This window comes from Malurus melanocephalus, unplaced genomic scaffold (assembly GCF_030028575.1).
Source record: "Malurus melanocephalus ecotype Western Australia unplaced genomic scaffold, MMel_1.1 scaffold_906, whole genome shotgun sequence".
Classification (NCBI taxonomy): Eukaryota; Metazoa; Chordata; class Aves; order Passeriformes; family Maluridae; genus Malurus; species Malurus melanocephalus.
Window position 1 is genome coordinate 26,124 of NW_026624138.1, and position 24,386 is coordinate 50,509.

Below are 24,386 nucleotides of genomic sequence, written 5' to 3' on the forward strand. Positions count from 1 at the left end.
GTTTGAGGAGCTCAGTGAAAGGCAAAAATGGGTTGGAGATGCAACCTTCATCCAGAAGGAAGTGGGTTAATAGGAATAAAACCGAGAAAAATCCCTCACCTGGCCCATTTCTGGGGAGAATGTGCCTGACACCGTGTTCTGCTTCTTGAGCTTCTTTAGCTGATCCAGGCGCTCCTTCTCCTTCTCGACTGCTCTCTGGGCCTCCCTCAACCTCTCCAGGTCATGCTGATAGGCCTCCCTCTGCCTCTCCAGCTCTTCCTTGTCCTGGTTCACCCTCTCCCGGAGCTGCCGGATCTCCTCGGCGCTCTCCTGCAGCCGCGCTTCCCTGAGTTCAAATTCCCTCTGCTGCCGGCTCCTGTCCCGCTCCAGGCGCTGCTGCTCCAGCTTCAGCTGGCTCTGGAGCTTCTGCAGGTTCATCAGTTCCTCCCTCTGCTTCTCGAAGTTCCTCTGCTTCTCCTGCTCCAGCAGCAGGTTCCCTCGAGTGGACTGCAGCCGGTACTGCTTCTCCCGGTCRGCCATGGTGGCTCGCTGCACCTCAATGTAGCTGTCCTGCTGAGATATCACAGCCTGGAGGGGAAAAAAAGTCCAGCATGAGGCACTCAGGTTCCAAAAACATGCATAGCTAAGCAGGAGACAACAGCATCTCCCAGGTTAGGTCAGTGTTCTGTCTTGCAGAGCAGATCTAAACTGCAGCTCATATGGCTTGTGGTGATTGACATGACACTGAARATGGCCAAGCAAATAAATTATTCTTCTCTGTGTCAAATTGGACATGTCTTGCACATAGAATTGTTACCCTGAATCAAAACAGTCCAAATATCGCTGATTACAAGGTTACAGCAAAAACAACTAATATATACATGTGTGTCAACAATTCCAAGGGAAAATGAGCACAGAGTGCAGAYGGAGCTCAAAGCAGCAAAAGAATTAAGTGAGCAGGAAAAAGGAAACAATCACTTAAGACAACAGCTCTAACACTTCCTTCAAAATACTAGGAACAGTTTCCTTGAGTCTCAGGTCTTAATGCTGCACTTCACTCTAGCTTTAGGGGCAATTTTCAAGGTAGCTCCTTTCCACACCTGCATAAATTTTATTACATTTAGTGCCTAACAATTTTTTTGAAGAATAAATAGGGGTTTACCTGAAGACTGAAAAGCAACTGTAACAGTGTTTGTATCCTCTGGACAAGCTGAAGAAGAGGAAAAAAACATTACCCACTTGAGTAGAACTCTGTTTTGAGGCATTAGACTTTTTWAAAATTATTTTTAAGCAGTGAAAACAATCCAAAAACACCCACAATGAAAGCATGGCCACCAGAGTATTTTAACACAGTAAGAGCCAGTATGCAGGCACCARGAATTTCAGAATATTATCCCTGTGAAGATATGAATCAGTGCCTAGCAAATCTCCCTGGGATTCCACAGAGAACTGGAATCATCTTCTCTTCACCTGAGTTATTCAATCATMATTTCCTCCCATGCCCCAGCACTGAATCACTACACAGGTACAGCCATCACAGGGATTCAGAGGCAAGTTTGACCAGTGAGCTGTTAACATGCTGGGTTCCACAGACATTATAAATACTGAGTTTTTGGTGGCTTGGTTTCATTTTACATGMTATTATTATACTATAGCTATTTGCCATTAAATTTCTTAACAGCAGAAATAACGTACCTGAGATTCTATGGTGGGCTGAAARCCACTGCTGTCATCCAGCCTCGTCCCATCACTCTGTAAAGGAGAAAAAAATCAACATCTTTGCTAGGGACACTCACTGGGCACTGGCAGTGCTGCCAGAACAAGSTGGAAGGGTTCATGGCATGAGGGAACAGGTAGTGCTGGGGCAGGGATTGCTCCCATGCACTAAAGGACAGACATCAAAAATACTGAATTCAGAGGCCAGGCATGGTGATTAAAGCCTGTGTTAATGGTACCGCATCAAATGARCAAATGGAAAACTGAATTATCTTGCCTCTCAAGTGCTGAGCTACTGACTCACCCCATAAAACATCCTTGAGTCAAGTAATTTTGCAGACAAAACTGTTCCAGTCCAGCCCTGCCAGCTATTACAACTTTTAAATTTGTGAGATTTGTTCTGCACCACTATTACAATGAATACAAAGAAATGCATTTAAATCACTCATAGACTCAACATACGGTTTGAGATCCTTCTTCTGCATCAGAAGRGAGGTCATGGAGCTGCACATCTGAACTGACCACAGGGCCTCTCCAGTCCCACTGCCTCTGGTCACCACCACTGTTCTTCCTGCCACCTGAAAGAGGAGAGGAGTATGAGGAGCTCACACCAGCACAGGGCCTGGGATAACCCAGTGAGTGACAAAGCAAGCAGAAAAACATGGTGACTTTGATCAAAATGCATCTGCATGGCTTCTCCATGCTGATCCCTAGTGGAAGATCAGGCAACTGTGACACGTAGGCCTGCTCAAAAAAGTTTAAAAACTTGAGAAGAATGGGTTAAGATAAATAGGGTAGGCAAGTTCAAATTACATTGCACTATTTTAAGTGAAGCRACCACAATGTCTGCATGAAAATAATCAGCTCCCAGAATTGCAAGCTCATGACATGGAATACCAGTTAGCAGGAATATTCCAGTCACAGCAGCACCACTGTGAGTGTGGAAGGAGCTAGGGGGAGATGAACTCCACGTTGTAAAAAGTGCAAGACAGATGTGTGGAGCCTTCCAGAGACAACAGGAAGTATTGCAGAGACTAACAACCAGTGAAATAAAGGCCATTCGCTTTTTCAATATCTGCATGAAGCAAAAATKGAGATCAATTGTATCTGGTCTTTCTTTTTATTTCATTAATTAACTGATAAATCATCTGTGCCAAAAAGACAATTTGTACTATCTAAGGATTCAGCAAACCTTTAATGACTGTGCAGATACAAAGTGGGAGAAAGTGTTCATGAYTCAGTAATAAAAGCAGACAGCTGAATTCAAATTTTCTAGGTTTTCAGGTCAAGGTAATTTTTTTTTTTCAACAAAATTAGAATTCTGTGTGGAATTGTGGTAATTATGAAGAACAGGTCAAAGCAGTGCCCTCAGCATATCACTGAGAGCCCTACTCTGCTCTCTAGTGTTGGTATCAGGAGCAAAACATCCAACATACTGGAGRTTTGCTCTGATCCTCCTTTTGGAGCCTGATGAAGCTTCCTTACATCAGAGMCTCAATTCCTTGTCCTTATTTTCTGTACAGTAAAAAGCTCAGAAAAATGCTGTTTCTTACTTTTACTTGAAACTGASGGACTGTCATATCCTCCAAAGGTCTCTGCTCTCCGGGGCAGTCCTGAGCCAGAGCCATCCTCAGAGGATCCACTGCCAAAGTGAGTGAAGATAAAGTTCTGGAGATTTTCAGCTGGGGAAGAGAACACATCATGTAAACAGCCAGGTCTATGCAGCAATACAAGTTATCATGCTAACAAGTTTTAAAAAACATTTCAACAATCAAGCCCCCTAAAAGATCAGGCAGTCTGAGAGATGTCCTGCAGTACAGATGAATTTTCCTTTGTGAGTAGCTCTGCATGACAGGCTCTTCATGCAAAGATGAGTTCTTCCTTAATTGCAAGTTAGATTATCAAGCTGCGAGTGTTTGTTTTCTCTTTTTTTTTTTTTTAATAGAAATTATGTTTGTGCTTATTTTCTTTCTAAACACACTATCTTTAGACAGGCTGTTTTTAAAAGATAACTCTCCTATAGTATTATATTTCAGGACTGTGTATTATTAGAGCAYGCTGTTACCCCTTCTGAACAGACTCATCCAAAGACTCCACTGGTTGATCCTTAAAAATAAAACAATCCAAGCTATGTAGCTCTTCTACCTAAACCCACAAATGYACTTCACCTTTCTGGCAGATAGGTTCTGAGAACAAGGAAGTCTGAACCGTGTTACATAAAAGCATTATGTTATTACAGGATGATTTTCAGCACCTGTACTTAGATCCTGGGTGCTTATCCCCACCCCAGCACCTGAGTGGATGCCCACACATTCCCACATTCCATTCACCTTCAGTCACTGCAGACTTCAAAATCGCCTCTCCTTGCAGATTCTCTGAGATATCCCCCCGAAGAAGCAGCCTGCCTCGGGATCCTTGGGCATGGTCTTCAAAGCCATTCACCTCAGACATTTCCAGATAAATCTGCTGCTTCTCAGTGAGACTTTGCAGAATCAGGTCATCTTTCATGTTCAAACGCTCTGAAGGAAGAAACAAATTCAGTCCTGCCTTCCTCATCACTGTCACAGAACCACGTTCAATTTAAGAGATTATCAGTCATTTTATGGTCAGAGCATCAAACGCAGAGATATAATTAACAGTTAAGAAGAAAACTTATGGAGCAGACAAAGCTTATTAGACTTCTTTAGCCACTATTTCTCCAGAATCTTACACCACCTTGAAAGACTTATGAAGGAGAAACTTGATCATATCTTGATAAAGAATTAGACAGTCATAAATCACAAATAATGCTGAGAAGCAGCTAGTGGAATATATAATTAAGTCATTACCTTGAAAATCTTTTAACTTTGCAGCTCTTGCTTCAGCCAGCCTCCTCTCTGCTTCAGGTTCATTAAATGTTCCTCCTTCCTCATCAGGACAGCTGTCCAAAGGGAAAGACAGATCTGTTTGATTTGCATGTTAGATAATTTAAAACCATCTTGGGATTYAACCTGAAGCTTTTGCCTCAGTTGTGGTTTATCCTGGATGTCAATCTTCCTTCCTTTTCTAAAGCTCTGTTGTATTTGACATTAGTGAGCCTTTTTTTTTCCTTTTAAATAAAGGCAGGATAAAGTCTTTGACTAGTTTTTATTTCATCTTTATGAGTGTCTCCTTCCCAATGAACACAAACAGAATTGCACACTGAAGTCTTACAAATAAAGTTTAGGGAGAGTCAAATGGATTTTTAAGATAAATTTACACTGTGAGTCCTGTGAAGAGGAGACAAGCAAGAAATGTGGCCCTCCTGCTTTCCCTCAYCCCTTACCTCTCCACAGCCCTGCGGATGTGTGCCATCCAGGAATTCCTCTCCTCCTTGGAGCTGGTGTGAATTTCATACATTTCCGGTCCTTTYAAGGAAGCGCTAATTAAGAACATTGCCTTTTCCTCATTAGCTACCTCTCTCACAATCAATTTTTGCAATGAGATAACTGGTGGCTTAGAGTCCTGTAAAATAAAATACCATTTRTTGCAGTACATTATGTGTGTTCTTTAGGAATTACATTTCCTAGCTCTCGCCTCTTCCTATTTATCCAGAGCCACCAGAAGCTGTCACATCATGATAGAACTCTGACTTTTTCACATGACATTTTCAAGGCTGTCATTTATCTATAATGAAAATTATTATAAATAAATGTTATTTGTTATTTATAAATTATTATAAATAAATGTTATAATGAAAACATGGAATTAAGAATATACATGTCAAAACCAAGAAGTCTTGATACCTGATTGAATATAAAAGCCTGTGTCAATTTAAAGATTYCCACTGGGTCTCAGAATCAAGAACTGACTGAAAGATTTTGCTCAAAAGAAGGMAAAACSAAAATTTGAAAAASAAAACTTAMTGACACAYTGTGAAGTGAAAGTAGAGAAYAAGAGGAAGTGTTAGAGGTTCTAAGTTGGCTACAAATGCAAYAAAACAGAGGTGTCAAGCCCTGATAAAAATGACACCAGGTGATAAGGAGTGTATTGTATAATGAASATTAACCGGATTAGCTGTCAGCCTTTGCAGTGAAAACACATTTACAGGAGGGGTATTAGTTACTAAAAACATATCTAGGCTTCCTACAGCGTAGGTCCAACATATGCAGCCYAGAAAGTTCCTTCCCAGGATAAAGCAGCTCTTTGTGACTGCTGAACCTTCACAGAATAATCTAGAGCCATGATAAGGGAACTGAACTGTGAAGCAAACACCAGGAACACCGGCTCCTGCCAGCTCCTCTGAGCAGCTGTACTGCAATTCCAGCCACGAACAGAGGTCACTGGAAAAACAGAATCACTGAGCAGATCCATTTGCTCCTCTCCCTTGATTTATTTATGGAGAAGTGATATTAAATTTCAAATGAACTGTATACATACAAAGATGCAAAATATTGGTCAGACTCTTAATGTAGAGGACGTTTCCAGAGGGAAAAAAAATCCACCACATAGCACCCCGTTCTGTGCATTAGGAGAATGGTAATTTGAAAAGCAGTTGTTTTTACAGCCCTGAGGTCATCAAAATAACTTTTGCCATTAGACTTCAGCTCTAATGTTGATGTCTTGAAGAAAAAATATATCCAAGCAAACAATTACATAAAAGAGTTTCTCTGTTACAGGTTCTACTACAGCCATCAGTGAACTAGATCAGGACAAAATGTACAAATTAACTGCTCTGAGGAAACCTGTGGAAATGCCCTAGAAAAGCAAGTGAATCCACTGAATGTTCTAGAGTGTTATAGTAGTAACATCTGCATTTAGTGCTTATTCCATGTATTTCAGGAAAGTTCTAAGCCCYCAGGGCACTATGACCACAGTTACCATATCCCTAACTGAGATGGCAGATTCTTTCCCCGCACATTACACAGCAGCAGGATTTATTTGCAAGTGTTTTTCACCGCACAGTTCTACCATGTGCAATGTCTGTGATTTGTACAAAATCTCAGCCTAACAAAGCTCAGTGAMAGGGGAAGCCACAGCACAAGAAAAGTGGAAGGGACTCAACAAGCACCAGAACTGCTTCAGAAAAAGTGATTCTATAATAACTGACTGGTTTTTTCACCTAATTTTCTTTCTGAACCTCCCATAACAAGTATCTAACATCCCTAATTGTGTTGCTTCTGTAGTTATTATTACTTTCATAAATCCTCTAAGTGCATGTATTAAATAAAGAGAACAATACCTACCACTGATGCAAATACATATTTTTGGTCCTTTTCTTGTAAGAGCAACAGTACATCAGTGAGCAGGACTGCCAGAATATCTACAGTAACAACAGAGACCAAAAAAAAGGAAAGAAAGTCACATTTTTAAAGCAGAAAGACTAGTCCAGACTCAAAAATCACTTAACTTTTATTTCCTGAGGATCAGGGAATAGCATGTCAACATTTGCAATATTGGGTCTGCTACTGCCTTCCACTTGGGCTGTCYCCAGCCTGACTGCACCATGCAGAACCAGCTGATTTAAACAGAGCTGRTTTAAAGCTTGAAAACACCCACACAGACATCCTACACATGGACTCCAGCACTCCAGAGGGAACACGTCTCCCTCAACAGCAGACTCTTCCGGAACTGCAGCCATTTACAGTACCACCTACTCCTGGCTGCATTTTCTGTGCCACTGAAGCTTCTCCTTGAACACTTGAGCAATGAAGCTGCTCAAATATTCCCTGATGGCCACTRCTTTGATTTTTCTGGCAAATGCAGAATTAAGTGGCATGGGGCTGACACGACACAGGTTTTGTAAAGTGTGAAGCAGAGCTCGAACAAGATAATGCTTTTCCACAGGAGACTAAGTCAGGATGACTCAAAGCTTTGTCATCCATCTGAAGACCTCCCTCTTGAATTGGGAAGCAGATCAGCCAGATAATAAGCAAACAGCATAAGGAACTTATCATGCACCATTACAGAGATGCTTATTGGACAAGCCAAGAATAGAACAAGTGCTATTTCCTCCAATATCCTATTAAACAAGCAGGTTATTGTCATCTTATTTTATACCCAATCGATCAGTAATAAACAGTTACTAAAAAAAAAAAAAAACCAACCCCAACATAAATCTTGTGTTTTTCCCCTTGCTGGTGCTTTACCTTTGAGCCGCCCTGATGCAGCTTTCCAGTAGAGCATCCCATCCAGGAGAAGCCTCCTCTGGCCCATGTCATCCTTCCGRAACAAAAGCCCATTCTTGCATTTCCCAGATGATTTCAGCTCCATTTTGTGCATGATTTCCTTGAGTCGCTGCCCCTTCTCGCACTCATTTACCATGGCATCCACGTGAGTGATGGTGTCCTTAATTAAACCGAGGGCCTGGGTCAGCTCTTCGTAGTCTCTAGTTCCAGCTAAGGGAGAAGAGAAGCAGTCAGCCACATTGTCAACTCTGTAATACAAGACATGAGCCATCCAAGTGCATTTTAGTGTGAGGGTTTCATACTGAACATCTACCAGTATTTCGTAGGAGAATAGGTTTAAAAATAAAATACAATGACCCAAAGGCCCGAAAACCTAATGAAACAACAGGTTTAACTACTATAGGTTTGTGGTTGTAGACTTTAAATGCTGTTCTTCTCCTCTGAGGAAAGGCTGAGAGAATTGGGATCATTCAGCTTGGAGAAGTTTCAGAGTGATCTAAGTGTGGCCTGAAGGAAAGATGGAGAGAGACTATTTACAAGGGCCTGGAGTGACAGAACAAGGGGGGATGGCTTTAAGCTGATGGAGGCTAGGGTTAGATGGGATATTGCAAAGGAAATGTTCCCTGGGAGGGTGGTGAGCCCCTGGCACAGGGTGCCCAGAGCAGCTGTGGCTGCCCCTGGATCCCTGGCAGTGCCCAAGGCCAGGCTGGACAGGGCTGGGAGCAGCCTGGGACAGTGGGAGGTGTCCCTGCCCATGGCATGGGTGAGATGAGATTGGGCTTTAAGGTCCCTTCCAGCCCACACCATTCTGTGATTCTGACCCTCTGGGGTGAGACTGATCTGACATCTTCAGCCAACAAAGAAATGTGAAAGTAGGTAACAGCCTGTGTGAGGTAAGAACATGCAAAACATGGCAGAAAAAGGAGCAACAGACAAATGTGAGGCTTCCAGGARCCATCCCACCTTCTGTGTTCTGAATGATTCGTTCCACCAGGACTGGGTACTTGGTGATGCGCTGGGTGACCAGGAGGATGCACTCCTGAACACCCAACCTCCTCACGATGGAACAGTTCCCAATTTTCTAGAAAACAAGACAAACTTGTCACACCCACTGGGCATGGTGCTCTTCTAACTTCCTCTCCATTCACATATTTTCTGTCTCAAAACATTTCTKTACATTAGACACAGCAGCATGGAATTAGCTGCACTCCTCTACTAAGGCAAAACTCGTGACAACACCCAAAAATTGCTTTTATTACTGGAAAATATCTTAGGTATTGTTTTCAACTAGTGTTAACCAAATGTGGAGTCAGTCATGCAGGGAAACTTGCAAATCTGGACTATTTGACTGCCTGTTGCCAACTGACTGCATTTTATAGCAGGGTCAGACCTTAATTGCATAGAAAAGTTCTGTGTTTTTAAAACTAGGCTCAACCATCTAACAGTCAAATAAGGTCAATAATGAAGAAATTGTTTATTTTACCATTGTTCCCAGTAATCTGACCTACAGAAATACATCCTATTTAGAAAGGGAGGATTGAAGAGCACCAGTTAATCCAACTGCAGGTACAGCACACACCTGGCAGCAGGAGAATACAGTACCATGATCTTTCTTCACAAGAACTGAGGCTACGTATTTTAAAACTATGGTCACTTATTTAGTTCCTTGGAAGAGAAGGGCTCTCACTTTAAAGGTGCCTGGCTAAGAGGAGCTATAAGTATAGAGCTATGCTGGAAAGTTCACACAGTATCACTTACTGGTGACTGGAAAATGAGAATATTTAGGCCTCTSCAAAGCCATCTGAGATTCAGGTTACAGCTTACACTTGGGCCGTGTCTTTTCAGCCCTTCCTATTAACTGCACATTACAGTGTACAGCAGATCAGCAAACCGCCCTGGAGCCAGTCTTCTGGGTTTGGAAAGATGATGGCGTGAGAAAAATACGACTAAGAGTCCCCACTTTTTCTACAGTAGCCCATCAACAGCACTTATCATTGATTTAATTTATTAACAAACCAATTTACCCTGATGGCCACACAGCAGGACAGAGCCCTGAACAGAACAAATACTCTCTTCCCCARTCCTAGGTGCTCTCAAGAGGCAGCCTCAAATGTAACACTTGCTAATTGTGGYTTTGTCTCCAAATAGCTCAAAAGAGTTCAAATACAGGAAGCTCACAACCCATCAAACAATATGTGTCTAACCCTGCTCATTCGCATTTGAGAGATCTTCATGTGCAAAATAAAGCCYGAAGCAGTGGAGCATATTTTGCATAGTCAAAACAGGAGATTTCTGGCTAATGTTTACCTTTATTAAGTTTTGGAACTTCTTATTGCTTTGGAGCAGGTCTTTATAATGGCTAACAGCTTCATTGTGTCCACAACAGAATACACCGTAYTTTTCTTTCATTCTCTCCCCATTTTCACCTGAAAACTAATTGGAAATATAAGAACGAAAGACATTAATCATTCAGAGTAAATCACCGTCCACTATAAACTCCAGGTTTAAGAGGATTTTATGGTGACTGATTTAAGAGATGTTTCTCCTGTAMTTCAATTTCTTCTGTACCAAAAATGAGAGATTTACACAGTGTGACATGTGAGGGCTTGAAATACCCCAAGATAATTAAATATGAAATAAGTGATGGTTGTCATTATGAGATTTTTTTTTTAGGATTTCTGGACCTTTGCACTTAAAAAGTCAGAGGACTACAATAGTTGAAGGGAAAAAAATGATCATGATATATGATGGAAATTGTTGCATCCACTCCATGCCAGGATGGTGCTAAAGCTGCAATGAGTTCAAAGGATGCTGACTGTGTTCTTAAAAGGTCAGAACAAAGATGTTTGGCACTATCTGAAGGACAGCCATATATGGGATGCACTCCAGGAGTATGTTACTTTACTTTTGGAACAGGTGAGAAACAGAACCAAACAAGTCACATATCCCACAGCATGTGCATGTAGATGYCCAAAGATCATTTAATGGCCGTTTCATGTTGTTTGTGACTAGACATATTCCTGGGAGTCAAGCTCCCACATGAACTGGGAAGATAACCACAAACCCAGGATCAAACCAATCTTTACATAACACAATTTTACCCTTACAAGTAGCTTTTTAGAAGCTTTATATTGTCAACATCATTGGTAGGATTTAATTCATACCTGTTTTACCAAGAGGTCTCCAATGTTCTGGATTATATAATTTCGGTCACTGCCTTCTTCCAAGGATTCCTTTCGTCTCTCCTTCAACTGGAGCAGGAATTGCCCATGCATCTCCAGCAGCTCATCCACACAGGGAAAGAGCTTGTTGATGACTGCATTTGGGAACTGCAGTTCCTCCCTCATGGCTTTGGAGTACACCTTCAGCATTATTTTCAGTGTCCTAACATGGTGCATTTCAGTCTGCATTAACTCTGGGCAAGGGAAAATACAAAAATAAAATCACAAGTCATTTATGTGCTGTGCAATGACCAGTGAGACATAAGAGCAGGCTCTGAAAGCCACCATCATCTTCTTTTTCACCACAAGTCTTTGCATCACTCATGAGAAGCTCTTAAATTTGCCTTGCTAATGTCCCAAGCCAGCAGTGACTGACCCTGCTTATTTAAGGACATCTCCCAGCAGCAGTTGAGCTGCTCCCTAATTGTAGAGCTGGGCTTTGCTGCTTGCAGAGCCCCACTGAARCCCATGGGATGCTTAAAGGCATTCACAAAAGGAATTATACACACTAAGGCAGGTAACCGACTCAAAGATCTTCACCCAATTTTAGTTTTCAAGCACAAATCAAAATGGAAACCAACAAAAATAATTTCTGCTTTAACAACAATGGCATTATGAAACAGGAAAAGTTTTAAGAATAACAACAACTCTTACCATAAATAACATCTTGYCTTTTGATAACGTCTTTCTTTTGTCTTTTTGCATAAGGCTGTTCCACTGCAACACTCCAAGATTCTGCCTCAAACTCATGAGCATCTGTTTCTATTTCACTCCGGAGGGACACAGAATATGCATCTAGACCAAAAGCACATTCAATTTCAATTATTRTTAAATTGCTTCTCACCATATCCTTCTTCACCATCAGTAACAACAAGAGTAAAAAAACCACGGTGCTGCTTTAAAACCTGTGGTTTTAAGTTGCATAACAATCCTGAAAAGCACAGAAATTCCATACCTTCCAGAAAAATGGAGTCTGCTGTTGAAGGTGCAAGAGAGACAACGTCATCTGAAGTCTGCTTAAATTTTATAAAGCCTGAATCCCCTTCATCCATGTCTCCTGAAATTAGTCTAAATGGCCAAAGAAATYAGACCAGAACAATTAAAATTAAAACAAAAATCCAAATTTTTAACAAGTATCTTTTCTAAACTACACTGCAAATACCTTACAATAAATACATAAATAAAAGATATCATTGCACTCTTTAAACAGTTAAATCAATTTAGCAACTCCAACATTGCAGTTTAATTAGAGCAGCCTGAGCAAAGCTTGTAACTTCTGGCACGACAGTTTAWAAGGACATCACCTGGTGACAAGCCACAGCCAGTCCAGAGTACAAAGGGCACTTTCACTGGAAGGGAGCATAACTGGGGCACATCAAAAGTAAATAGCTACTTAATACAGCAGATAGCTCAGAGTTTGCCTACTATTTTAATGAAGGTATTCTGCAATTTAAAACATGCTGTCTCCTAAACCAGTCAGCACCAGCCCAACCTACAACAGTTGAACTCAGACGAGATCACTGAATTYACAGCAATTCTCAAGACAAATATATCCATGAAAACCATAATCTAGACAGAGGTGCTCAAATACTGCATTAGTTTATAYGATATCTTTTGTGACACAGGACAGAGGGACTAAAGACAAATTTTAAAAAAGAGCAACAAAAAGCACATTGTTTAGGCAAACAACTTTCAGCTTTAAAAACTCAATAAAGCTCTTTTGAGCTTGAAAACACAAGTTCTTGTTTTTCTTTTCATGCTGGGGAGGAGGGGGGCAGCTGAAGCCAGTGGATAAGAARAGAAGCATTTTTACTCACCCAAATTTACTAACAGCTCCAGCAGCGTTCAGTGAAGGCTGAGAATTTCCTCTTTGGGCGATAGTCATCCCGAGGTTCCGGGACAGTGCAGGGGTGCCATCCGGTCCCAGGAGAAGACTTCGGGGCTGCTCCTTCAGAGAAGTGGCTAAAGAGGCAAAAATGGAATTGGTACTCAGAAAATGAGGCGTGCACTGCAGCTCGCCTGCTCTCAGCCCTCGCTCGGAATGCGGCCGGAGAACTGACAGGATCTTGGATGTCAGGAGCTCATTGTCCAAAAAAACATTCTCATTCCATTTTCTTGAAAAGGAACCACAAAAAGACAGCTCGGGGTGAGCTGGAATCGCATTACTTCTGCCGCTGCTTTTTGAATTTGTATTCCCCATGCTCACCACTGGCTGCCCTCAGACCTGGCACAGTAAAGTGGCCCCAGAGATGCTCTGTTTTTATACTACCTGTGATCCTTCTAGAAATGTAAAGCTGCCACTTAACTTACTGTATTGGCTAAATCAGCAGGTCTGAAGTGCAGGAAATTGGTCCCTACTGTGCCCATTTAGTGTGGAAATTGCAAAGTATCTTCTCCTTTAGTAAAACACCAGAACCTACACACAATTATTCACACCCCACCGTATAAGGGCACAGAACATTTCATGGCAAACAAGAAAAATCAGAGATCACMRAAAAAAAAMMACAAGTTCTTTGCAATGCTTATTGCTCAGAGCGATTTATATCTGCATGCACACACACTGCACATAATAGATACCAGAGCTAAATTTAATTTTAATACTGCAGCTTTTTAATGCTTTTTCAATCTAGACAGACTGTGAACTGGAAAGATATTTGAAACTTTAATCACTATTACACAATACGTGGAAGCCTGTAATAGACTTATAAAAAATGGATACAATTATTTAGTACTAATGTCTGTAATAAATGATAAGGAACAGGAGACAAAATACATCCTTTTAAAAAAGGAACTTCAGGGAAGTCAAAGACCAAGACTCAGCCAGACAATCTTTAGAATTGATCCCTGACAAGGTGTGTAGCTGCCCTTTTTCAAAGAGCTTTTAAGGACATGGGAGTAGGAGAGATCTCACAGATCCTTGAGCCCAGGATCTCTGTCACTGCAGGGACAGACCCAACTCTTCTCCCAGTCCCATGTCCAGGAGGCTGCTCCAGGACCAGGGGGCAGCTGCTGTAGCAGTYCAAGCAGGTCCCCTGTTCCCAGACAAGGCTTATGCATCGCTTTTCTGCTGAAAACACTGGCGTCCACCCATCCCTAAAAGCTTCCCTTTTTTAGCCTGCCCTCCTCAGTGTACCTTTACTAATAATTATCTCTCCACTTCTGCCTCACTCAGTGAAGCAGTTAAATCAAGGTATTTGTGGTTCTTGTCATGAAACAGGTTTTTCCACATTTTTTCATATCCCATGCTCTACGCCAGCTTGTCTCTCATTTCATCTTCATTGACAGAAGAATTGTTTTGGGGCTGCAGGGGAGGTTTCATCAATGACATTTAATAGAAATTATATCACCACATCTTTTCCTGCTGGAAATACCTCTCTCAAAACCTTTTTAGCTTTGAAACCTCCTGGCTACACATAGAGTACACTGTCAGTCTACAACAAACTGGGTAAACTGAGTCCCTTCCATCACCTCCAAGGCCCAAAAGGAGACTAATTAGATATTTGCAAGATTTGTCAAGTCAGATTTCTTAAACAAATAATAAGCAATGTCCCTCTGTTTCCATTTGGGGAAGTATTGAAATTATTGGCCATCAAGTTCTCTTTCTGTGCTCCACAAACCTGGAACATAAAGTTCTGTTACACAAGGATAGGCCAGACCTAAAAATCTCCAGAGGCAAAACAAGGGGAGAGGGATGGGAACATACAACACAGCTTTATACCTTTTTGAAAATGAATCTTTCTTTCACATTGATACAATATCTTTGGGATTTTTTGCTGGACACTGCAGTCTGCAGGGTTATGCTGTGGCTAAGAACATACAATGGCCAGGCTATTAGCTGTTCCTTTAATTTCCAGCCTCTGCTTTTGACCAAGGAAAATGAGTACTGTCTGCCTAGCAGAGTCTGCACGGCCCAAAAGCCATTTTCTGAGTTCAATTAGCACTGTCTGCACACTGCTGTGCCCCACATCGATCGCTGCTCCCCTCACACAGACCAGCCTGGGTACCACAGAGCTCCTCACCGCCCAGCCCTACAGACAGCTTCTCCCATTTTCATTAGCCCTTACTGCTTCCTATTTTAGTCTCTGCACTTTCTCCTAAATGCACAGACCCATTCTTGGTAATGCAAACAGCCACTTATCTCCTTATAACAATTATCCCCTGTGCTACCTCTTGGGAAGAATCCTTTCATGAAGAAGCCACCTTGCAGTGCAAATGGTACCTGAAAACACCTGAAACAGCCAGAGTGCTGCTCAGATATCCGAGTCAGCCRTGCTCTGACAGTCAATCACCTGTTCTGTTAATGCAGACCTTGTAACATYTAAAATTAAAACACCTGTGACTGGGATGGTCTTTTTTTTCCAGGAGCAAAAGGATATTTCAAAGCCTACACTGCAATACAGATGTTCCTTTCTTCTTGTTTTTTTTTCTTCCCAGATCTTTTTTCCTCACTTTGTTTCAACAAAGATTTATGTTCAGACCATTAGTGCTAGCTTGTCTTAGAGATTTCTAGCAACCACTAGCTGCAGGCAAGTTTTAAATAGACAATTATGAAAATCTGATGTAAAACAAAGTTCACAGTTCTAGTCTTTTCAGAGGCCAGAGAATAGACAATCAATGAAAAAGGAGCTTATTGATCCCTTTTCACCATGATATTTTGAGGTTACACAGCAAGAAGGTATAAAGAAAAATAAAAAGATAAAAAGATAAAAACACACAGGAGATTGCTAGGAGCCTCTAAGCCATTCCCAATAGAAAAAAAATGAAACCATCTTATTAAAAGAGACCTTCTCTATACTTCAATAACACACTGTGTATAGCCTTTAAAACATATTAAAGAAAAAAAATACAATTGAACAGATAAGCCTTGAGCACAGAAATCATTCTTTAGTACAAACCTGGGGAAATGCACTGGGGCGAACTTTGTGGAGATCCAGAAGGTCTGTGTTGCAAATCTTTCTGCTAYAGGAAAAAATACAATATTCTTACACATACAGATAAAACTTTCAGTCCAAAATGAATCAGGTTTTTCCTATCCTATAGCATTAAYTGTAAGTGAAGATGTATACTGTGAATATAAAAGATTTAACACAATAAGAGCTTTGACTTTTTCACGTGCCAGATGAACAGAATGTAGACATTAACACTTTGTATTAAATTCCACAAAGTATAAATGAGGCTGAAATAGAACCAAAAATTAAGTTACAGATGAATTAAAACTATGATAATTAATTTATTAGATGAAAGCAAACCCTTTATGTTGACAGTCTTCACCTRYACTTTCCTGTTGTTTAGTTCATAGMAATACTGACTAAATTAACCCAGCCACTTTTGACAAAAATTTAGACTGTCCATTTGAAATTGCATCTTCGGTAATCTTTGCCAAACTTAGTCCTTCCAACACTAGGACATCAAAAACCATCAAGATACAAGTTATCAAATATGTAAAGCAGTTAAATAAACAATATCGGCTGTAAAAAAATGGCTTTTGGGCAGCTTTCYTTTGGGGTTTCCATTTCTGACTTCATTCCTCAACCCATTTGGTGCCACCACTCCCTCTCTGTTCTTCAGGAGTGGTCTGTCAGGCTGATTCAACCAGGAAGTTTTGTGCGGTGGTGAAGAGTGGAAATGAAAGCATGACAGCAAGTGAACTTTTCAGTTTCAAAGGAAAAGGCACAATGTCCTGAGATTTTTAAAATTATACACCAAAACCCCTACAAGAACATTTCTRCCCTCAGAAGAGTTCCATTCTATATCACCAATGGCTGAACACATTTCCTCTAACCTCTAATTGCTCAGTCTGAGCTGCTCTGTTCTCTCTTTTCCCCCTCACACTACTCCCTAATCTGCTATCAGTCTATGAAATCATCAGCACTTGCAGGTTAAAACAAACTAAAACTCCCTYAAGTATTATTAGTTATAAGGAAGAGGAAATGATTTTCAAAACCAATACCAGAGCAAAAAACCCAACAGACAGACATCTATGTGAAACAATCTGTGGCCTTACATTCAATCACGGGCACCACAGTGACAGAGACAAAAAATAAACAGCTTAGCAAGACAAASTTCATCACAGTTCCCAAATGAAATCAGCAATTGCACATTTTCAAGCTTAGAAAAACATGGAACTATTATAACAAAATTCTCCTCCACCCCTCACACTCTTCCATCAGCTCTGAGATGGCACAACATTCAAAGGTACCATACAATTCAATTATATTCCCAATAAAAGTGATAAGTTTGAGCATTCTTAAGGTTAGTCACAGTTCTGGGACACAGSGTAAGTAATTTACAGTATAACAATAAAACATTTCACTTTATCTCCCCTCCATACCTTATCCTTAATTACTATAATGACAAGTTAATAACTACTCAATGCCTTGAAAATGTAGGGCAAGATTCTGTACTGATGTAAATTAAACCACTCACATAAATTAAACTTATTATGTCAAGCCTTGTTATTATAAAAGAAGAACAAATGTTAAAGCCCACCTTGGGTCTGATGCTGCTGCATTCAGTCAGCAAACTCTTGCAGTTCTTGTGGACATTCACTGCACAATCTGAAATGCACACACACACACAAATGACTTAATTAATTCTTCTTTCCCATCTAGGGAAAGGAAAAGTGACACAAAAAGGATCTCAATTTTGAAACAGATGCAGAGTAAGCTCAGGTGCTGTGGCAAGCATCCTGTTTGTACATGTTCTGCTCTTGATTTTATACCAAACCTTCGAGTTTTTTCAGTGAGACTCAGAGCCACTGAGTGCAATCCACACATCCACAGCCACTCTGGAATGCACAGGCAGTTTTCTGCCCAACCTGCACAGCTTTCCTCATCTTTGCAAAGGCCATTTCTGTGTCTCTCCATCCAAAATTGATACCAATCAAGAAGGCAGCAATTCTTTGGCTCCGCAGGAATAGCTGCCTTTCTGCACAGGCAATTGCTAGGAGCTGCAGTAACTACAGTAAATTAAAGATCAAAACATCTCCAGAATCACCAGAGCATTACCAGCACCACAGCACTACCACTCTACCAGCTGCACAAAGGAACTGTTCCCAGAAACAGGAACCAAAGCAGCCATCTCACCCGAACACCATAAAACTTAATAGTATAATAAAATCCAATCTCTTTCTTCAATAACTATTTATTGAGAAAACAGGAGGGGAAYTGATACTGCTAAATATCTTGTGTAGCCTTTCTGCTCATCTATAAAACAAGATCCTTCACAAAAAGCAAAGCAGGACACCAACAACTCAGTAAAGGACACCAGGATTTGCCTTTCCCCAGACCTGCTCGTTAAAAGAGAAATAGAACGAAACTGGGAAGATGAACACCACATTACCACTACAGAAATGCCAGTTTATGTTTAAAGCACAGAGGAAAAATTATTTAAGGTCTCTTCAGAACCACCCTCGCCTGGCGCCAGGACTGGGGATCTGCTTTGAGGCTGTTGGCTACCCTAGAGAGATGCTCACTTGTGTTTTCCATAATTTCAGCAAAAGCCTGAGAACAGAACTAAAATACYTTCTTGGCCTTAAACACAAATAAATTAATAAAGATATAGAAACAAGACTGAAAGAAAGACTKAGTGCACAGACCTGCAAGATGCTCACATGTTATTCAACTTCCCCAAGCGTGGGAAATAAAGTGCYRAGCWCTGCTCCTGAGTGGTTGCCACACAAAAAAAATTCTACAAAAACTATCACCTCCCACAGCTTCTCTCTTATCTGGGATATTCCTACCACCACCACACCCCACRCCACAAACCAAAAGGCACCACATCTAATTTCAAATTTATGTAGCCTCTGCAAATGCACAAGAAAAATGTAACAAAATTATTCACCTGTTAAAACTCTAYGGAGAATAACAAATATATTCATTATTTCAATAAAAATGAGAAGGCCTCCATGTACCATGAGGGAATGAAGAGCTTGTTAAAAGACATGGCCCAACAACAAACAAGTAGTTGACAATGGAAATCCCTTTTCTCCTGAGACAAAGAAACAAACTGTAGGACAAAAATCACCACACAAAAGGAAATAGAGAAAATTCTCCATGACGTCAGGCTGGGTTGGCTTCAAGTCCTGCTCACAGATGGGTTCCCTTCAGGGCAGAACAGGCAACCCTACAGCCACTGCCTTCCCACACGGTCCTGAAATCCACTTAACCTATCTAGCATTCTGTAATACAGTCATCTAGAAACATCAAACTTCAACTGGATATTCATATTCCCTGATATTTACCCAYTTTCAGTGATTACATTCAGTAATTTTTTTCCCTATCAAAGATTAGTAGGACYAATTCCACTTGAAAAATTTGGGTTYCTTGTTAAGGTAACTGTAAAAGGGATCTCACTTAAAAATGTATTTCAATTTTAAAACTATGCCCTTGCTCTGTTAAAGGTAACAGCTTGTGGCACTCTCAGTAGGTATTTTTCACTTAATCMGCTGACATATCTAATAGTGCTGTGTATGACTTCCCTATGCTGCTGAAAGGTTCTTTACACAACAGTGGAGAACATACTAGAAAACAGGAAAATGSTACAGAAAAGCTGCAGGAAACTGCAGCTGAATCCAAGGACCTGATTCTCCATGCCTCTATCTGAAATGCATTTACTTAATGATTTAAAAGTGGCATTATTTTTGCCCACATAGGAGAACTCTAAAACCTGCCAGAAGGCTTTTATAAGCATACTTTATTTTGTAAAACATGCTCCAGCTTCCTCAACTCAGCAGAGTTCTGCAGTGCTGAAGGAAGGACACTCCGATTCAGTATGAGAATGAGATTTTTAATACTGTGGTTTCCTTTTAATGCATGCAAGATTTCTGCATTTATTTTCATTATTCTGCATTCTCATTCAGCCTCTCCCAAAATGGTATCAGAGAACTGCAGGGGTCAAGAAAAGAATGAAGGATAGGGGACAGCAAAGAAGGGACAGGAACCTGCACAAATGGAGGCTGATTTTTAAGAGCAGAGATCCATATGAAGGGTTGTTTACAAGTATATAGAAGTAAAAGATCTCTAACGGGTGAATAGAAATACCTGATTTCTATCCTTTTCAGCCATCCAATGTAAAGCAGCATCAGTAAACTCCAATTGACAAAGAAAATTATTTTTGCATAAAGCATCAGTAGCATTTGGTCTTATTCTGGTCCGTAATTACCAAAAACAAACAAAGAAAAAAAAAAAAAGGACAGTTTTGTCAGCAAGCCCCTCCCAAATGGAGAGGCACAGAAGATATTCCTGAGAAAGGCAGAGATAAGAACTCAGAGGACTGCATCCAGGCTCCTCCCTGTCTTCTCCTCCCTCAATTACTCACTGAACAGCAAGAAAATTAATTCAGCAGGGAGAAACAAACCCTCTGAAGGATTTCATCTTGATACAGACTATGCAGAAGGGCTGCAGCTCTGGCCRGTGCTGACAACACCTGACAAAGTGCCAACACACTGAGAAGGTCCAAGGATTTGGATCACCTCAACTGGATGGGGACAGGAGCACCACTACAGCTAAGGCACCAGAGCAATTGAACCACGCACAGCGTGGACAATGAGCAAACCCACCAGGTTTGTTCCTGGGCTTTAATCAACAGGTTTGAAATYAAGGCTGAGAATTTTGGGAGCATCACATTATCCCAGATCTGCTTACTACAGGGACTGTCACTCCCTCTGAAGCATTTTGCAGGGGCCAGTGCCAACGATGACCTAATGAGAGAGTGATTAAAGCAAGGACCTCAACCAGCAAAGAAATATTTAAGACAAAAAGGCTCAGAAAACACCATAAATATCAGAAAAGATCTTGTTCATGACTAAGAGTAATTAATTTAATATCTGGTATAATAAAAAACTTTCCCTTATTAATGAGATGCTTTCCCAAAGGCTCACAGAAAGTAATTTACAACTTAGGAGCATTTTATTGGAGAAAACATTACAACACCCAAAAGCATCACCCAGCTCACAATATGACAGGGCAACAAACCTGGCTAAAAAGAGGAAGGCAAAGACATTTTTTCCCCCCAGCTGGAATACCTTCCAGGGGAGCAGATGCTGCCAGTGTCCTATAAATGTCTTCCAGAATTGGATTCCAGGACAAATCTATGACTCACCAGACATTATGAGCWCTATGACCCTGACCTTTGGTCTGGAATGGTACTGCCCAATAAAATAACTCTTAAAAGACTGTTTGTAAACAACAACTAACAGACAAAAATGTTGTGATTAATCTAAAACTGAACTACTGACTTYCTTTATTTCAAGGATTTTTATGTTTATTTTTTAAATGACAGATTAAAAAAAAACACTCTAAGGCAGCTAAGTTCAAACAGGGACAGATTTTAACAGTGATTCTACTGATACAAGAAGCTTAAGCACTATTTGAATGCTACAGACATATTCACCACCTATGAAATCCAACCAGCAGAAGACAGACAAGGACAAAACAGCTTCACTGTAAAATTAGTAATTTTAATTTTTTTTCTGTTTTCCACTGTCCAATGCTTCAGAGATCAAAGGGGATCATTTCCCTCCTTCTTCACCCTTACATCATACAGGCAACTCCTCCCTCTTGAACTGACAAAGGAAACAACATGCATATCAATGATTAACACAAAATATAAACTCTGAATTAACACACAGAGATACACAACAGAGAGGCCAAGAAATATTTCAAACCACCACAGCATTCCAGAAAAAGCAGAGTGACTGTGATAAAATATCTCAGGAAAGAGGAGGAGTTTCAGTGGAACACGAGGAAGTTTCTGTGTTAGGTAAACTCAGGTCAGGTATCTTCAGGAACTCGGAGCAGATTTAATTTTGTCCTAGTGGCTCTGGTGGCTGGTGTTTACTTGTTTTCTCACCTGCCTAATTACGCAGAGGCAGAAACCAAAAACTGGAAGGGTGCAGGGAGATGAGATACTTCACATTCTGAAACAGAGACAGTCCACGCCAGAGATCAACAGCACTAAATTATCAAGTTTCAGCCTCCCTGCTACAGCATTCCTCTTTGTCTCCAAAACAACCTGCAATTACTTTCTCACTGGATCTGGTTTTATTGTCAAAATATCAGCTGGATGAAGCAGAGAGAGTTTTGTGTGATTCCCAACACTACAACTTCTGGTGGCCATGGGGTTTTCTTTAGGCATAGAAACACATAAACCAATGCTTCTGGTTTTTAAATAATGCCAAGTAAAATCTGTATGTTAGGCTAAAAGAAACTGGAGCCCCAATTCAATTCTCTCACACTGAACCCTTCCCCCAGTCTATACTACAGAACTGAAGCAGCAACTATGACAATCATAAAAGGTATTTAAAATATTTCATAGGTAAACAGTAGGTGGAACTACAACACACGATGTCCGATGGCTTCTGTTGGTGAGCCATGTTTCACGTCTTTCTTTTATTTTACCATGCCAAAGAGAAACTATTACTCGAAACTATTACTCGAAACTATTACTAAATTTAAACTGAAAGTACCAAATAAAAAAGCCTTCCACAAAACCTTCTGAAGAGGGGAGTGCGAAGAAACTAAGAAGCAGCCCTTTTTTCACTTGGTGACACACAACATCTTCAAACAATATTGAGAAATTATGCTTATTTATTAGASCAGCAACATCAGATATAGTACCAGAAACATTCAGAAAGCTATTTGTTCGAATCACTGCCTGTTTCCCTGCTCCTCCTCCAAAATCCATCACCACTCCTATCTCCTGCTGGCGTTTCCTTTCAGCACACACAAGCTAAGTTGATATCATCTCCCGCTCCTCTCCCCAAGGAGCCGGGGCCGTGGAATATTTAAAATGGGTCAGTCTTCGCGATTGTGGATAAGCGCAAGTTTTCASCCTTTTTTTCTCTAATGGATTTAAAGTCTTTTCACGTACATCCCAGACTTTTCTCGCTGCTGCAGCACCRGTAAATACAGTGTCTAAGAACCGAGAGGACGAGGTGCGTGTTTTAATGATCACAAGGATGCTCAGACTCAAAATGTGGAATACAAAAAAACCCTTTTTCACACACGCTACAGCCGCTCGCCTCCCTACGGCAAACCGCAATATTTTTCACTCCTTCGGTAGCCCCCTCAAAGAGCTTTCTAATGTAAACACTGCATCTTTCACGCTGCGTCCCGCAGCTGAAACCTTGAGTTACAAAGGTCGGGACGGCTKTAAACCTGCGGGACAGGGACAAAGTCAGGATCAACCCGCTGTCCCGGCCAAACGCCGGGAACCCCTGGAGCCCTCGCTGCCCGCACAGGGACCGGGGCCGGGTGGTCTCCGCGCCGCGGCCACGGAGAGGGGATGTCGGTGACCCRGGGGTTCGCGGAGCCGGAGGCCGGCGGGCGTGCTGACAGCCCGGTCTCTTACCGGACTCCCCGGGGAGYCGCCGGTTCCCTCTCGGTCCCGGGAGCCGCCGCCACAGCAACAGGAAACGCCCCCGTGTCCCGGAAGGAAAAATGGGGATGAGGGTGCGCCTGCGCGGGGCGGCACGGCCGGGCAGGGTCCCGGCCCCTTGGGGACACTGCGGGGACAGCGCTTCCCCTGAGGGAAGGGGACACGGACACCCCGAGCCCGCGCTTTCYCCTCAGGGACGGCACGCGGACACCCCGAGCCSGCGCTTTCCYCCTTCAGGGAGRGCACACGGACACCCATTAGCCAGTGGTTTCTCCTCAGGGAGGGCACATGGATACCCCTACCCCCTGCTTTCCCCTCAGGGACGGCACACGGACATCCTGAACCTGCGCTTTCCCCTYARGGAGGGCACACGGACAYCMTKARCCCGYGCTTTCCYCTCAGRGAGGGCACACGGAYAYCCYKAAYCCGTGCTTTCYTCTCAGGGAGRGCACACGGACATCCCTACCCSTTGTTTTYCCCTCAGGGAGGGCAAGAGCACCCACAGCTCACACTTTCCCTTCGAGGATGGCACACGACCACCCTTAGCCCATGTTTTCCCTCAGCAAGGCATACAACCACCCATAGCCCTCGCCTTCCCTGAGGTATGGCAACCGTCACAGAGTGGGGAGCACCCTCCATGTTATCCCTCAACCCACCTGTTCCCCTCATGGAGGACACAGCCACTCCAACTGCCCCTCAGGGAGGGCAGAGCCACCCATAGTCCTCACTGTCCCCTCAGGGAGGGCACATGGCCACCTACAGTACGTGCCTTCCCTGAGGGAGGGCACATGGCTTCCCCAGCCCTGTGCTTTCCATCASGGAAAGCAGAGCCTACCACAACCCACACTTTCCTCCAGAGAGGGCACATGGCCTCTCATAACCTGCTCCTTCCTCCTGCAGGGAGGGCACAAAAGTCCCCAACTCACGTCTCCCTCATGGAGGGCAC

The 24,386-nt window shown here is 42.0% G+C and overlaps 1 protein-coding gene across 3 annotated transcripts in view; it reads right to left on the minus strand.

Moving 5' to 3' along the window:
* ARHGEF18 (Rho/Rac guanine nucleotide exchange factor 18) overlaps positions 1-23,475 on the minus strand; it is a 31,155-nt gene extending 7,680 nt beyond the window's left edge. The window contains exons 1-19 of one of the 3 annotated variants that reach the window (XM_057386073.1): positions 23,414-23,475; positions 17,552-17,619; positions 15,958-16,021; positions 12,880-13,024; positions 12,018-12,130; positions 11,717-11,857; positions 11,006-11,256; positions 10,149-10,274; positions 8,805-8,922; positions 7,803-8,051; positions 6,900-6,976; positions 5,000-5,178; positions 4,524-4,615; positions 4,026-4,214; positions 3,249-3,377; positions 2,158-2,273; positions 1,675-1,731; positions 1,142-1,189; positions 100-567 (exon numbers count right to left, since the gene is read on the minus strand). In XM_057386073.1, coding sequence (XP_057242056.1) covers positions 100-567; positions 1,142-1,189; positions 1,675-1,731; positions 2,158-2,273; positions 3,249-3,377; positions 4,026-4,214; positions 4,524-4,615; positions 5,000-5,178; positions 6,900-6,976; positions 7,803-8,051; positions 8,805-8,922; positions 10,149-10,274; positions 11,006-11,256; positions 11,717-11,857; positions 12,018-12,130; positions 12,880-12,947 — 2,421 coding nt within the window. In that variant the 5' untranslated portion in view covers positions 12,948-13,024; positions 15,958-16,021; positions 17,552-17,619; positions 23,414-23,475. Of the gene's footprint in view, positions 1-99; positions 568-1,141; positions 1,190-1,674; positions 1,732-2,157; positions 2,274-3,248; positions 3,378-4,025; positions 4,215-4,523; positions 4,616-4,999; positions 5,179-6,899; positions 6,977-7,802; positions 8,052-8,804; positions 8,923-10,148; positions 10,275-11,005; positions 11,257-11,716; positions 11,858-12,017; positions 12,131-12,879; positions 13,444-15,957; positions 16,022-17,551; positions 17,620-23,413 lie in introns of those variants that run through there. The other 2 variants (XM_057386074.1, XM_057386072.1) reach the window with 2 other exon arrangements.
* Between the last annotated feature and the right edge of the window lie 911 nt (positions 23,476-24,386).